Genomic DNA, 14,420 nt, shown 5'->3' with positions numbered 1-14,420 from the left:
GCTCTACACCACGACCTATAGCATAAAAATGAAAAGGAAAAAAAAAACGGGCTCACATGTGAAAGTGCTACTGCTTTGTTTGCAAGGAATTTGTAGGCTAGTAATAATGGATATTTCATACTGATCTCAGAATATGAGTAAAAACATCCCTTTATTGTACTTCTGAGGTTAACTACTTAGGGAAGTGCTAGGAGCATAAAATACCATAGTTTGATTAATGTAATGAATTTATGTGAGCAAGTCTATTTAAGTTTGTGGAACAGAGGCTAGATAATACCAATGTAACTGTAATCCATGTAATGCCTTTACAAGGTACCCTTCTGCATTTAACCATTACTGCTCCTCACATGTTCACCCAGAGCCCATTCTTCTTCCCTCTTCCCACACTTTGAATGTTGTATGACATGTCCTGAAAAAAACTACACAAATGAAACTAAGAACAAACAGGGAAGACACTTCCCAGTTTGAAGACACTGAGAGCTCAGTTACCATCCAGTAGTGACAGTATTGCCATTTTACTTGCAGAAAAGAAACAGGAACAGAAAAAGCCAGATCCCTGCTTCTGGTGTAGAACATGAGGATTTTGCTTTGCTACTAGCACATCTCTCTGGAAGAGTGCTTGTACATAGGAAGGTATGGGGAGGACGTGAGTTGGCACCCATGTTTCAGGTCTAACTGCAGCCTTACACATAAACACACCTCTTTTTCAAGTGAATACTCTTCACTAAACACATTATTCTTTTTTTAATCCATCTCTAGGTGTCTCAGTTCCCTGCACAACCTTTCATGTCCTGTTCTGACCCTCATCTACAACGCTGTGCTCAGCACAGCACTTGCCCATCAGAGAGAATCACTGCATGTCCTACTCAAACACCAGAGGAAGCCTTAAGTGTTCTGTGTTTATTTACTTCTTCCTCTGGCAATATAAACCCTGATTTAATCTAAAAATAAAGTAAGGTTTGTCAGGCAGCCCAGCTCTGAGCATCACAGGTTTTAAGTTAGACCTGAAAATTCTGCGAAACCCAGGAATGTATTATGATAACATCTTTAAAACAAAATGAAGCTGAAAGAACAAAATATGAGCTTAATTATTTGGAAAATTACATTATACAATTACCAATCTTCTCTGTCCCTTCTCCTATTCCCTTTCATGCCTTAAAACCTATCTTGGCTGGCTGGCAGTAAACACAATGCAGCTGAATGTTGGCCTGCATAGGCTCGATCATGTACCTAGCATCCAAAACTGTCTTGGAAGTTTGTCAAGTGCATGGATAGCACTGTGAAACCAAAAATCAGCAGTCTTATGCTAGTGATACATCTCAAGAAAAATTAAAAACTCAAGCTACACAAACAACTTTAAAAGGACAATGCAGTCATGTTTAGCCTTGCACTGATTATTTAGTGACCTGAGCCTTAAAATCTGGCACTAGTGGCTGAGTCAGAATCACAGACTAGCTGTATCCTATCCCTCTGCAGCACTGGAAGGAGGGAAGTCAACCAGATTACCAAGGACAGAGCCTTCTTAATCTGAAATCCAGACTGCTTTTCCAGCGAGATTACAATGTCACAGTGTCTGTCACCTGTGGAGTCAGAAGACGCCGGTATTATCTGAAACCTGAAAAGCATTTAAAGAAGGTTGGATCTTCAAATAAAAAATATTAATGAAAAAGACACATTATTTTTAGAGCACCAAGTGCTTTTCCATCTCAAAATGCATTGTTCTTTCCCATTCTGTGCAAAGAAGATGGTGCTGCAGTCGGCTTCTTTCAAAGGAAACAATACAGCAAATAACCCATTGGGATTTAGCGGATGGGCTTCTGGATAAATGCACACCTGCCTCACTGGAAATATGTCCCAGCAATAAATGCCATGCAACCTTCTGATGCCAGCTACTGCATAAAAGTTAAAAGCTCCATCTTCCCTCTGACATGACACATTTATTTATTTATTAGACATAAATATGATGTTTCTGATGCAGTCATCGACAGGTAGGAACTGATGTCAGCTACAGTGCTATGCCTCACTCATCTGAAATTGCTCTCCCACTATGTTGCATGACTGCTAAACAGAATTCCTCCTCAAAAAGGTTTCCTTCAAGCACTTTTGTTTGAGACAAACCTTAAAAGGTACAGAGCACCTGCAAAACCTCCAGGGATTTCCAAAACAGCGCTAAACCTCAAGCTTGTGGAATCTTCCTTTTCTTTAAAACAAGTCAAATAGAGGGGAAAAAAAAAGGAAGAAAAAATAAACAACTTGGACCTTAAAATTAGCTTAACCAGTATACTTCTGCTTCCCCTGAGATGCATCATAATGTGTATTTAATGAAATCCTCCTTTTCCCTATATCCCTAGCTGTTTTATATACTATAAATTATGGATGAGCTTCTGTTTATATATGCAAGCTTTATGTTGTAAAATAAAGACCACTAATACAGCACTTAAAACACACCAGGGTGCCTTCACTCCATCAATGTTTAAACAGGATACAATTTGCCAACTGGTCGCTTGCTCTCTGGCTGGCAGTGATGAACTGGACTGAGAGAACAGAGAAGCATCCACCCATTGCTCTGCACTCCTCCTATCCCAACACTGCACAGCCTTTGCTTACTGGTAATGAGAAACAGATGGTGCCACCCATCTCTTTTTATGAGATGGATGAGAAAATAAAATATTCAGCCTTGTTTCACTATTTTTAGCCTGGGCGAAGTTTCTCAAAGAAATCTAAGAGGGGAAAAAAAAGGAGAAGAGAATGTCTATAGCTACTAGCACACCATACTAATGCAGTTAAACAATCAATACTATAGTTTACAAGGGGAAAGTGAGGAACTTAAACTTATTTAATCACTTTTTCAAAGCAAGTGGTTTTGGATGAGCATAGAGGCTTACAGAGACCACTGGAAGTTTCTGGCTGATATGGATGATGTTATAGATGGATAATGAATTGACTGGCTCTTGCAATTAAAAGATAACTATTGTGTGAATATTAAGAAAAGCTTTAGTGATGTATAGTTATGTTATTGTAGTTTAGATGTCCTTTGTTCTCCCCATAGCTCCCTTTTCCCCCACTGTATTGTTGTCTAGGTCAGGTAAAAAGAGGGCTGCACATGCGCCCCTTGCATGGGGCAGTTGGGAATGGAAAAGCTTGTTGCTTAGGTGGTGCGACAGGGCAACACCTGACCTCCAATCAAGTTACAAGAAAGTTACAAGTTTCCACCGATAAATGGCAAAGAAGAGCTGACTGACAGACTTTGGGAGGGGCCAGGGCTGGCTTATGCAACCCCCCAGGGGTATAAAAGACTGAGCATCCATCTTGAAGATGAACCAGCCATGTGGTATGCATGAGGAGCAGTTCCCAGTGCTGCAGTTTTGTCCTTATGTAGTCCTTTGTTGCATTTTTGCTAAGATTAAATAAAGCTTTTTAAATTTTCAAAGTGAGCAGCTGTCTCTCACAGATGAGCTGTAAACAAATAGCTGTGATAAAAAGAAAAATTTCCTGGCAGGTGAAACCACAAGGTGATATCTGTGTTTATTACAGCATCCTCTAACTCTGTAAGAAGTGACTTTGGTAATAAAAAGCAATGCAACAATAAACATGGGTTTCTAAAGGCCAGTGTTCATGCAATTGTCGTGTGTTTTATATTATTATTTTCATTGCACTAGCAAAAGCACATATAGTACCTTCTGCACAGAAGACAAAAAAAAATTCCTCTAAGATAAATTTTCAGTTTTAAATTATGAAATTCTGACTGCCTTAACATTTGCCTAGTGTCACTGACATGTTCTATGAAAAATCCTTTCCTTAGGATTTTTCCCTCCTGAGAAGCTGAGAGGCCTCAAGAACAAACTATCAACAATTCTTATCTGCTGCTGTGGAATGCACCAGCTGGATCTGTGATTGGTCTCATCTGGTTGTTTCTAATTAATGGCCAATCACAGTCCCCGTGTCCAGACTGTCTCAGTCAGAGACAAGTCTTTGTTATTCATTCCTTTTCTATTCTTAGCTAAGCCTTCTGATGAAATCCTTTCTTCTATTCTTTTAGTATAGTTTTTAATATAATATATATAATAAAATAATAAACCAAGCATTCTGAAACATGGGGTCAAGATTCTCGTCTCTTCCCTCATCCTAAGATCCCTGTGAACAATGCATCAGCCTACCTCCCTTACCTCTGGATGCCTGTCTTTCTGTTAATCATGTTTCTTCTTTCCTTTGATTTAATCTATCCTGCCTTTGCTAATTTGTTAGCCTGTATAACAGAGAAATACTTGAACAGGGGAAGTTCTAGTTAAATAACCTTTACTGGGAAACAGGTTCACGTACCTAACTCTGTCACAGTAATAGTCTCCTTGGATAGCTTTGATAGAAAATAAAAAAAAAAAGGAAAACTTGTTTTTCTTCTTCCTTCCCTTTGGATTGTTGTGGCTACTGTGTCTGTCCACAAAAACCTTGGTTACACTAGGAACACCTGTTCTAATAAATCTGTTGCAGCAGACCCCTTGTTAGCTATGGTGTGTACTAATATTAAAATGTTTTTATCATTACAGGCAGATCTCTGCCTAAACTAAGTCATCACACACAGATCAATATTAGGATGTATATACAGAAATCAAGAGTTTGGAGTTTCTTTGGCATCAGTTAGGAACTAAGAAAACTTAACTTATGGTAGTGGAATTCAAGAACATTTGCTGTTACAGACTTGGACTCAAGAGCTCCTGGGAGGCAGTAAGGAGTTTTGCCTGGAATGGGCATAGGGCCTCTCTGCCAGCTTTTGTAGAAGCTAGGTTTTGTTATGGAAAGAAAAAAAAAACTTGCAGTTCTTTTGGCAGAAAAGATAACTTTGTCACACAATATACAGAAGAGAAAGTGATGTGGTTTAGTCCTGCAAATCTGACAGATGCATGCTTCCCATTTGTCATTGAATGAAAACAAAGTGGAATGGAAAGCAAGCTCAGAAAAAGAATTTGAGTTGTTTCAGCACTGTTGATGAGAATCAAGGAGGCTGTAAGTGCTCTACATTCACTCTGCACAAACTGCCTTTCAGTAGACTTTCCAGTGACTTTAATTGTGCTACTTAACAGCCTAACACAAGTGCAACTATCTTAGCTACGGGAATGACAGGAGCTATACTTTACAAAGGTGTCTGGTCATACTAATAAAAATCTCTTCTACTCAGAGCAAAGCAAAAAGAAACATATACACTTCAAAGGAGAAAAGAAGAAGATAACATAACCCTAGCAAAGCAAAAGGCAGAAACTAAATTTATGGGAGAGATGAAACAAGTCACAGCAGATGGCCAAATTCATTCATGCTCCTTAAAACACTCTGGGAAGACAGTTGGAACAAATGGTGAAAAATGTGGCAAAAGACCCTTTACAAAGAGGTAGAGTGTCCTTATAAAATACTGTACACATCTGGATCTCTAGTACTGACTGATGGCAACAGAAGTTTTGAAGTTGTTTGCACCTTAGTGTGACATTTCTGCATTTCTGGTGTTTTTCACAAAGTCTACTATTACTCAAACCAATGAGCCTCCCTCTGGCAAAAAAATCTGTGGAATAAACCGTTACTTCAGAAGAGAGTTTCTAAATGTGTTGAGTTCAAAGTTAACTTTCCAAATGCAGAACAGGCTTCTGGTATAATGACTGAGAGTCTGAACAGTGTGTTTCTCTGAGTCCTGTCCTTAAGAAAGAAAACTCATTTGAGTCAGACACAAAATTAACTCTCTCTCTCTCCTGGCTTTTATATTCCACAAACAACTTGCTCAGGAGTGACAGAGCAAAGCACTTGAATCATGCTCACCCCAGCTTGTGATCACTTATTAACAGCAGGCCATTCCAGGCAGTACCCCTTCATTTTGCAAACAGTTAGAAGACTAGGATGCAAGTCTGTATCTCAGCAACTCTGGCCCACAGTCAATATTCTGGCATAAATCTGTTCTCATTGGGAGTGTAAGTGAGCAAACTTAGCTGGGAACTAGGACATAGCCCACGTTCAGTTCTGGTGGTTCTGCTTAGCGGGGGAGAGGTGGTTACTGGAACAGCAGCAGGACACTTGGGAGCAGCACCTTAAACCACAGTGTCAAAATGCACTGAAACTAACTTATCTGTCACTGTCTTCCCTCGCTGATTGTCAAAGTGCTTGTCCAAGCCTACAGCTTATTTTCACTGCTTTTTACTTGCTGCTCTCTTAAAACTGTTACTAATGCAGCTTGTCAGATTTTCTTCAGCTTTATAGCAGGAGATGAAGACATTGTGCTGAGAAATAGATGGAAGGAGGAAACACTCTTTAGTGTAAGACATAAATGGTGCTCAGCAGCTGAGTTTCCTTTTTTGTTACTGGTGGTGGCTGTTTTCTATAAGATGGCTCAGGAGAAAAAGAAACATTACAGAAACCTAACTTTATACAAAAGAAAACATAACAGTCAGTGAAGACTTCCATAAAAGTTAAGTGAGCAGAAAAACTGTTTTGAGAAATAAACACTGAGGCATCAAGTCCTGTCAGCATTCAAATCAAGCAGTGAGACTGCTCATACCTCAAACTTAGTCCTTCCCAGCACAGTCACCAAAACAACACAATGTCTCTGATGTACCTCCATGGCCCATGGGATGTTAGGAGAGCATGCAACTGAGTGACAGCGTGTCCAGACACAGAATTAATGCTTGTTCTCTGCAAGTCTCTACGTACCCTTCCAGGCAGCAAGTATACTTATCCATGACTGCAATCTTCTGGCTTTGTGCCCCAGAAAGCAGGGATAGCTGTGCAGTGCCACTCACCCACAAGGTGTAGGAGCCCCTGCGGCTCCCTGGGAACGTCAGCATGCTCTGGTCCGAGACGGCGCCGGACGCCAGGCCGCTGCTCCGCGATGGCGGCCATTCCAAGTCGGCCTCCGCCTGCTCGGATTTGCTTTTCTGCTTCTTTATAATCTGCAGAACAGGGCAGAAATGGGGTGGGAGGGGACAGAAAAATGCTGCTGGGGAAATACTGTCTGAGCCATAAGGGGAAGATCTAAATGAACCCTGTCTTAAGGCAAGCTCCCCAGGAAAAGCATTTGCCTTTCCCTCTGCCCTAGCTCCAGCAATTACTTCTCATCTGAAGTCCTACGGCTTGCAAGCACATAAGCAGCGATGCAATATATAACAGTGCCTGTTGGAATACCAGAGGTGAATTACATAAACATAGAAACCTGTTGCTACAGTAACACTTTAGCAGCATCTCAGTGTCAAGTATTTTCTCAGACTTTTTGCCAAGAAACATAAAATACTAGATATGAGGGGAATTTCAAAGGCTCCCGTGACACGCAGACACATTCTAGTGAGAACAAAGAGTTCTAAGGTCTCTAGACACTATTTTTATTTTTGAAAATCTACACCACCTTAAGACAGAGAGAGCTCATGTCTCCCTACACTGACAGATTATATCCTGCTACACTTCATTTCCACAACCGAAATATAAGATATCTACAGAACATTATTCTATGGCATAAAAGATCTTGTTAGGCAGCTCTTGACAAAAACAGTAGCAATTCAAGCTTGGCTGAGAGAGACTCTGGACTATGAAACACCCAATAAACAGACTTACTTGTTAGTCTAATGCCTTAAAAAAGAAGGCAGATTATTTTCCAGTGAGCTGCTGCGCTTCTGGCTTTTCTTGACAGCATTATAAACAACATGTTCCTCTTCTAGCGTGTGATCCATACACTGTTAAATGCCACAGCCTATACAAAGATGTGGCACCTAGCTTACTTCACATGGAAGGAGACTAACTTAGCAGAGTGGGTACTTCACTGATCACAGGACCTTAACAGTGCTCTGTTCCCGCTCATCTTGCCTCACTCCAAACTGTCCAGACAAACTCGAGGGGTAATTTTTCCCATTAGCCCTCCACTTTCATTCTGCCAACCATGAGCTTTGCAGGGAGAAGAATGAGCTTTACTTTAAAAGCCACAAAATTCAGACACGCCAAGGGTTCTGTAATTTTTGAGTGTCTCTCCCACAGCATCATTAAGAGAATTCTGTGTTAATGATTGATGTTGTTTTCTTTGAACATGAGGTTCAGTAGAAGGTATGGTCAGAAGTCATACTTCTTCACACAGGCAAACTTATCTTTTGGGAAGTGATGTATATGGTCAAGAGCCATACCTCTTGACATTAAAAAACTTTGTGCCTGTGGGGAAGTGGCATACAGATGTAAAATTCCATCAAGCAAGGACCTTGCCTTCAAGAAAGGGCATCACAAACCTCAGGGACTGGTACCTCTCAGCTCTGAACATGTTAGGCATTAGGTTGATCTTACTTACAAACTGATCTCTGTCAGACATAGCTGATGAAGCCTACACTGTCGTAGTTCATTTACTTTACTTTCTACTTCGGTGTCATTCTTTTTGTTGTAAGCAGCGTTTGAGCTCTAAAACATTGTGTTTTGGCTATTAAACATAAGGGGAAAATGCATGCCATACCTTCTGCACAATGGTTGTGGCCAGCTCTTCTATGAGGTCCTCCTTGTGCTCCTGCAAGTAACAAGCTTCATTCTGCTTGTCCTGCATGAAAACAGGTATCAGTATTTGCTAAAATCACATAAAAACAGCCTTCCCACATAAAATTTATAGACTGGGAAATGGGTAATATGCCCTATTGGCACTGTGGGAAGAAATGACAGGCACTTAAAAGTGCATGTCACCTTCTAGAATGCAATGTGCATCTTAGATACCAGTTCATAAAACCCATGCCCACCTCTTTAGGTATATCATGAGACAGTCACTACGTCATCATGTTTTTGTTTATACCACTACCCAATTAAAAGAAACATGATTGTCCTATTTAAATTAATACTTTTTTTTTTAAAGTGTTACCAGGCTGTCACTGTAGGTCTCTGCCTTAGAAATAGCTTCTTCTACTGCTTCTTCTGCAACACGTAAGGCCACAGCAAGGGTATCCATCATGCTGTGTCCTAGATGAAGAATAAGATAAAACCACCATGTTCTTTATATATATACATTTTGCATAATGAGCTCCAAAATTCAGACTCATATTCTGGACACATATTCAGATCTTAAATTGTTCATGAAAAAGTTATTTCCTCAATCCATAAATATGCACAGTAAAACAAAAAAGACAGAGAAATTTGTTGCAATCTCTAAGTTTCTGCTTTAATGTAAATCTTAGATACAATAAAACATGACATATTTTATGTTGCTTATTTTAGACTGCAGCAAAATAGTTTGGAGGAAATAATGGAAAGAAAATTTGTGAAGTTCCTATAAACAGGATCAATAAAATTTAAGAAAGAGAATGAAAAAAATGTATGAGCACAGGAAAGGAAATGGGAGGGAAGTAACAAAACCTGAACATTAAGAAAATCACACTAGAATAGGCACGTAGTAAGTGTAATGCTGAAGCAAGATGTCCCAGCATGGTACAAAAAAGACTTTTAGTGTCTTGCTGAATGGTTCAGCCAAAACATTGTTGGACCTGTGGACAAGACTTCCCAGCACACTAAGCTACCTGTCCAGTAATTCAAAGTGTAAGGACTACATTTCAGTCAAATGAGATTTTAGCAGCATACCTTCTGTCTGTTGGTAGAAGGTAGAGTCACTGCCACAAATGCTTCCTTCATTCTCAAAGCTTCCTTCATACAAACTTCCTTCTGCTAAAAAGAAAGACAGAATCATGTGTTACTATAAGAAGCACCCATTAACAACCAAGGCATTATTAGATTAGAATATTCACTCAAGATATAGTGGCACTGCACACAATGAGGGATAACTGGAAAATTCCTTCTAGCTATTGCTGTTGGATAAATCATGACTGCAGCAGCTTTTGTACAAAACATGACTGCTTTCATATCAAAGACTTCTCATTCATTATGAATGGAAAAAACTATTACCACAGTGAAAAAAGAGAAAAAGAAGCTACCAGGCATAAAACTTACATGGCAGAAGTTAAGTACAGGGAATTTGACTTTACTATGACATTTGGTGTAGAAATAGATTCTTCATTTTGAAGGGCAATGCTGTATAAATAAAGCAAAACCCAGACACCTATACTAGTATTTATCTTCAAAGGGAACAAAAGGTTTACCTAATAGGCACAGGGATAGCAGAAGAAAGTTAGCAATGACATTTAGACTCAAAGGCCTTCCTTAGAAAGGTCTCACCGAGAGTGCACATGCCACTGCAACTCATCATTGCATTGTTCACACTTCCATTCAAGCACCCATTAACTGACACTATGGCTAAAAAAAGGCAATACATCATATAAAAGTTGGGAAGCATCCCTGGCCACAGTTTTTATTTCCATTGTTCCACTTGTGCCCTAACTGAAACAAGATTTTCTTGTCCTCACACTAATTTGTTCTCAGTTGTTAAGGAATCTTCTCATGAAATATGAATTTTACACCCAAAAAGGAAAAACACTATTAAATCACAGTTTAATAACTAGGTTGCTTGTTCCTAGAAGCTTTTATGTCAATTTTCATAATAAAAAACTTAAAATTTCAACTCAGGACTAGAGGCCATTCTATATATTCTCAGAAAAAGACAAAGGAAGGACTACAGAAAAATTACAGTCTCTACAAATTTTGAAAGAATTACAAGAGTAAATTATCTGGTCCGATAAATCCAGTGAAATGTCAAATATTCAGCTAGTTGTGTTCTAAGCAACTTGCTGAATTTATCAGTATGACACCAAGCTCCACACCTCCATAGGGGTGAGTTGTGTCCTCACTTAAAAGGTTGATGCCAATACTTTATCAGTATCTTTTATCTATTTACAAACATCAATACAAAAATAAAATGTGGCCAATTTCAGGTCCTTAAGCATGCGAAACTCTAAGTAAGGAAATGTCAGTTTTGGTCAACTTGGATAATGAATATATCTCATATTAATCAAATTTTGCTTCAAACACTACAGGAATGTGCCTATGATCAAAGGTTGAATGCAAAATTATTTTCACATTCTTTGACTACTCAGAACTGTGAAAACTTTGAGGACACAGGCTAGAATATAAACTGCAATTTGCTTTATAGACAGTTCTTCTGTATCAGTGACATAATTAAGATTAAAAAGTGTTTGAATTCTTTAACAGCTCTCTGGACACTTCATCCTTTTCTCTCTCCACTGAGGTACCTCCTTCACAAACAAGAAAACTGCATTTAAAAAACTCTTGAAATAATCTCAGAATTTCCATTGTCTCAGCTTCTGTGTTAAAGCAGATGAGAATACATCTTATAAGAAATCAACACAGCTATTCTTACCTATTGTATCAGGACAAAGTCCACTCTCCAGTCTGTGCTTCCTGTATAAGTTCTTCAGGACCTTGGCACTCCCAAAACACTTAAAGCGGCTTTTAACATTATTATAGTACCAATCCAGAGACTGGGTCCTTAGGAGCCTAAAACAGAAAAATAAACTACATATTTGGAATGATTCTACAACAAATAAATGTGGGAAAAAATATTTTAGGCCTCAGATCACAAACCTATTAATTTCTGGATGCTTTCTTTATTGTTTGTACTTTGCAAGTGTGTGGTATATTACAGCAAGTAGAAATCCCATTTACTGATGATTAAACTATAAGTAAATATCCTTTTCACATTACTCAAGGGCTTATTTGGTTTTGGTACTATCAGACGAGGTTGTCTCCCCTTTTACATTACAATGCTCACACAAAAAACTCTTATGAAATACAAACAAGCCTTGAAACAGCACAAGGCTTAAAAATAGCCTTCATTTACAGAGATTTACAGATAATGCAAGAACACAAGCCCACCAATGTGCCACAAAACTCCTCCATTTATATATATAAAAAAATCACTGCTTTTATCTGGAGAAAAAACAGACTAAACAAAGCCTTACAGAGGACCTCAAAGCAGAATGAGCCACAGTTTGCTTTCTCACTTTCCACAGGAAGCATCACTGACAACAGTAATTCATCTTAACAGACTTGTCCCCAGAGCTCAGACACTTTACAAAGCCATGAGATACTGGCAAGCTCTGTATTATTTCTAGTGTGGCATGTGGCAACTTGCTCCACCTGTCCCTTCAGCAGTGCAAGGAGAGAACATGTGCCATATTCCCAGGCAAAAACAGCCTCAGGTGACTGCAGGGAAATTCACTGCAGACCTGTACATTTCCTACTGAGGATGTCACTGGGGGAATCCTAGGGTTCCACCTATAAATTAAAGCTGATTTATTCTTAACAGCAGATTTAGGAGAACAAAAGGCTAAAGTCAGTGACCAGTATTGTATCACCACCAGGAGGGCCAGGCTCTCAGCATTTCCAGACTTTAACATATATATATGATTTAACCCCATTTTTTAAACCCAGGGCCATGATGAAAAACAAAATAAAATTACAGTCTCACTGTCACCTTTACATTTTCCTTCAGGGACTCTGAACTTTTCTTTGTAAAGTGTAAGGCAAGAAACAATGCACAATTTTTGTTTTGTCACCTACCTGACAGACTAGAAATGTAGTTCTTCATCAGCACCACCAAACCTCAGGAGATTCTCAGTAACCAACAAACAAACATGCTGAGCCTGGGGGTTCAGCTACGTGTTTCCAGTCTGAATTCAGACTTTTAAGATAAAAATGAACATCCAATTCATGAAAAGCAGAACATCATGATATAGTCCACTTGTCTGTCATCACCAGAAACTGCTTAGTAGCAAACAGCAGCAGTGGGAAATTAAAAATAAAAATCACTGAAGCCTATCGTATTCCAACTGTGAACCCTTAAAGTTTCATTAGCTGCTCTACAGAAGTCAAGTGAAGAAAAAGCTCAAAAAAGCTCAACAGAAGTCTATTTTTTCTGCATTCTGTTTCAGCAATTAGATGCAGGAGAGATGTTTACAGATAATGTAAGAATATTAGCCATTTAATATCTATTTGCACAGTAATATCCCAAACCTAACTATGGTTCCCAGGAGGCTGATTAGTTCCAATATTCACCATTCTACAAATATTACTAACATGTGACACAGGCAAAAATCCTTTTTTGTTTTTTTTTTTGTTTTGGAAAACATCCTTACATGTGGTGCAGAAATGACTCTGACGAAACACAAGTGTGCAGAGCACAAACAATGGGAAGGATGCCTGGTCTGTCTGTGAAGTGCAGGGTTTCTGAATCCCCATAATGTTGCCATGAAGAGATGTGCTATGATACCTGTCCAAGACCTGACCCACTGACCAAAGCTTTGCTGCAGGCACAATGATGAATCTGAACAGAGGGAAATTTCTCTCCCAAACCTGCAATTCTTTGTCATTTTGAGAGCCTGCCTCCTTTGTGGGCAGGAAACAATTGCTCTCATGTAAACTACATCAGAATACTGTCTTCTACTTGCTGAATTTCATTCACTTTTGTCCACTGAGTTTCTACAGAATCTGACAGGGTAAGATTTCTGTCAACAGCACAGAGTCACAATCATTATGAAGGATAAACCACAGCATGACTGGGTTGGAACTGACTTAGCAGGAACTATTGACCAGAAAGGATGCTCTTCTGCCCAGTAAATGCAGTGTTCTCCAAGCTGTCCACAAAAAGTATTGCAGCACCATCACCACTAGGGGACTCAAAGCACTGGGAGTCCTCAAACACATTGTTTTAGGGCTTTGAAGATCCTTACTAACTCCCTCAGCATGTTTACCAAATAACCTCAGCTGCACTAGCTGAAAATGCTAAACTTGTCATCTTGGAAGCCAAGTAGACCCAGTTCTTAATACTCAGACAGAGTGACACGATTAAAAAAAAAAAAAAAAAAAAAAGAGAGAGTCACCTATCTTTGAATGCTCTGTGAGTTAGGATAGCCAGTTATGAATGCTGACCTGGCAGCTTGGGAAAACAAAAGAAGTGATTCATTGCAAGCTCGCTTCCTCATCTTTTTCCCTGTGTCACCATGTTTTTCTGGGTTTGATCAATACCTCTTGTATAAAAGCAGAAAGCTAACAGCACTGGTTTCTTGATGAGGTAAGAATGCTTTGCAACCAGAACAGGTTTTTTATTTCTAATGATAACATTTTCTGTATGTGAATTTCAGAAGAGTCAAAAGGATAGAGATTATACATCTCAAAGCCACCATGAAAGGAGATGATTGCCTCTTTGTACTAGTTAATCTGGTGTAAACACAAGGATTTTTTTTTCTTTTTTTCTTCCTTTTTTTTTTTTTTTTTTTTTTTAGGTTTCCTTGTTGCTGCAGGATTAACACTTTGTGAGTAATCTAATAATTTCATGCTTCTCTCCTATGAGCTGGAGAGCTACCAACACTCCAAATCTGTGCCTAGGTCCTGAACATGTTTTATAACAGATTACAATGCCTCCTCTAAAGCTTTTCAGCCTCTTAACTTTCAAATAAGTCACAATGTCCCTGCTGATTCCTCCTGCGAAGAAAGGATTTGGAGAAGAGAGAACTTCTCTTATAGATACT

The 14,420-nt window shown here is 39.1% G+C and overlaps 1 protein-coding gene across 1 annotated transcript in view; it reads right to left on the bottom strand.

The window, feature by feature from the left end:
• MYRIP (myosin VIIA and Rab interacting protein) overlaps nucleotides 1–14,420 on the bottom strand; it is a 207,946-nt gene that overhangs the window by 43,783 nt on the left and 149,743 nt on the right. Inside the window, exons 4-8 of the mRNA XM_030234365.2 lie at nucleotides 11,252–11,388; nucleotides 9,562–9,645; nucleotides 8,849–8,946; nucleotides 8,456–8,536; nucleotides 6,774–6,923 (exon numbers count right to left, since the gene is read on the bottom strand). Coding sequence (XP_030090225.1) covers nucleotides 6,774–6,923; nucleotides 8,456–8,536; nucleotides 8,849–8,946; nucleotides 9,562–9,645; nucleotides 11,252–11,388 — 550 coding nt within the window. The remainder of the gene's footprint in view (nucleotides 1–6,773; nucleotides 6,924–8,455; nucleotides 8,537–8,848; nucleotides 8,947–9,561; nucleotides 9,646–11,251; nucleotides 11,389–14,420) is intronic.

Source organism: Serinus canaria, chromosome 2, assembly GCF_022539315.1.
Source record: "Serinus canaria isolate serCan28SL12 chromosome 2, serCan2020, whole genome shotgun sequence".
Lineage (NCBI taxonomy): Eukaryota > Metazoa > Chordata > Aves > Passeriformes > Fringillidae > Serinus > Serinus canaria.
The sequence above is the reverse complement of the archived record's forward strand: the minus strand, read 5'-3'. Positions and strand labels throughout refer to the sequence as shown.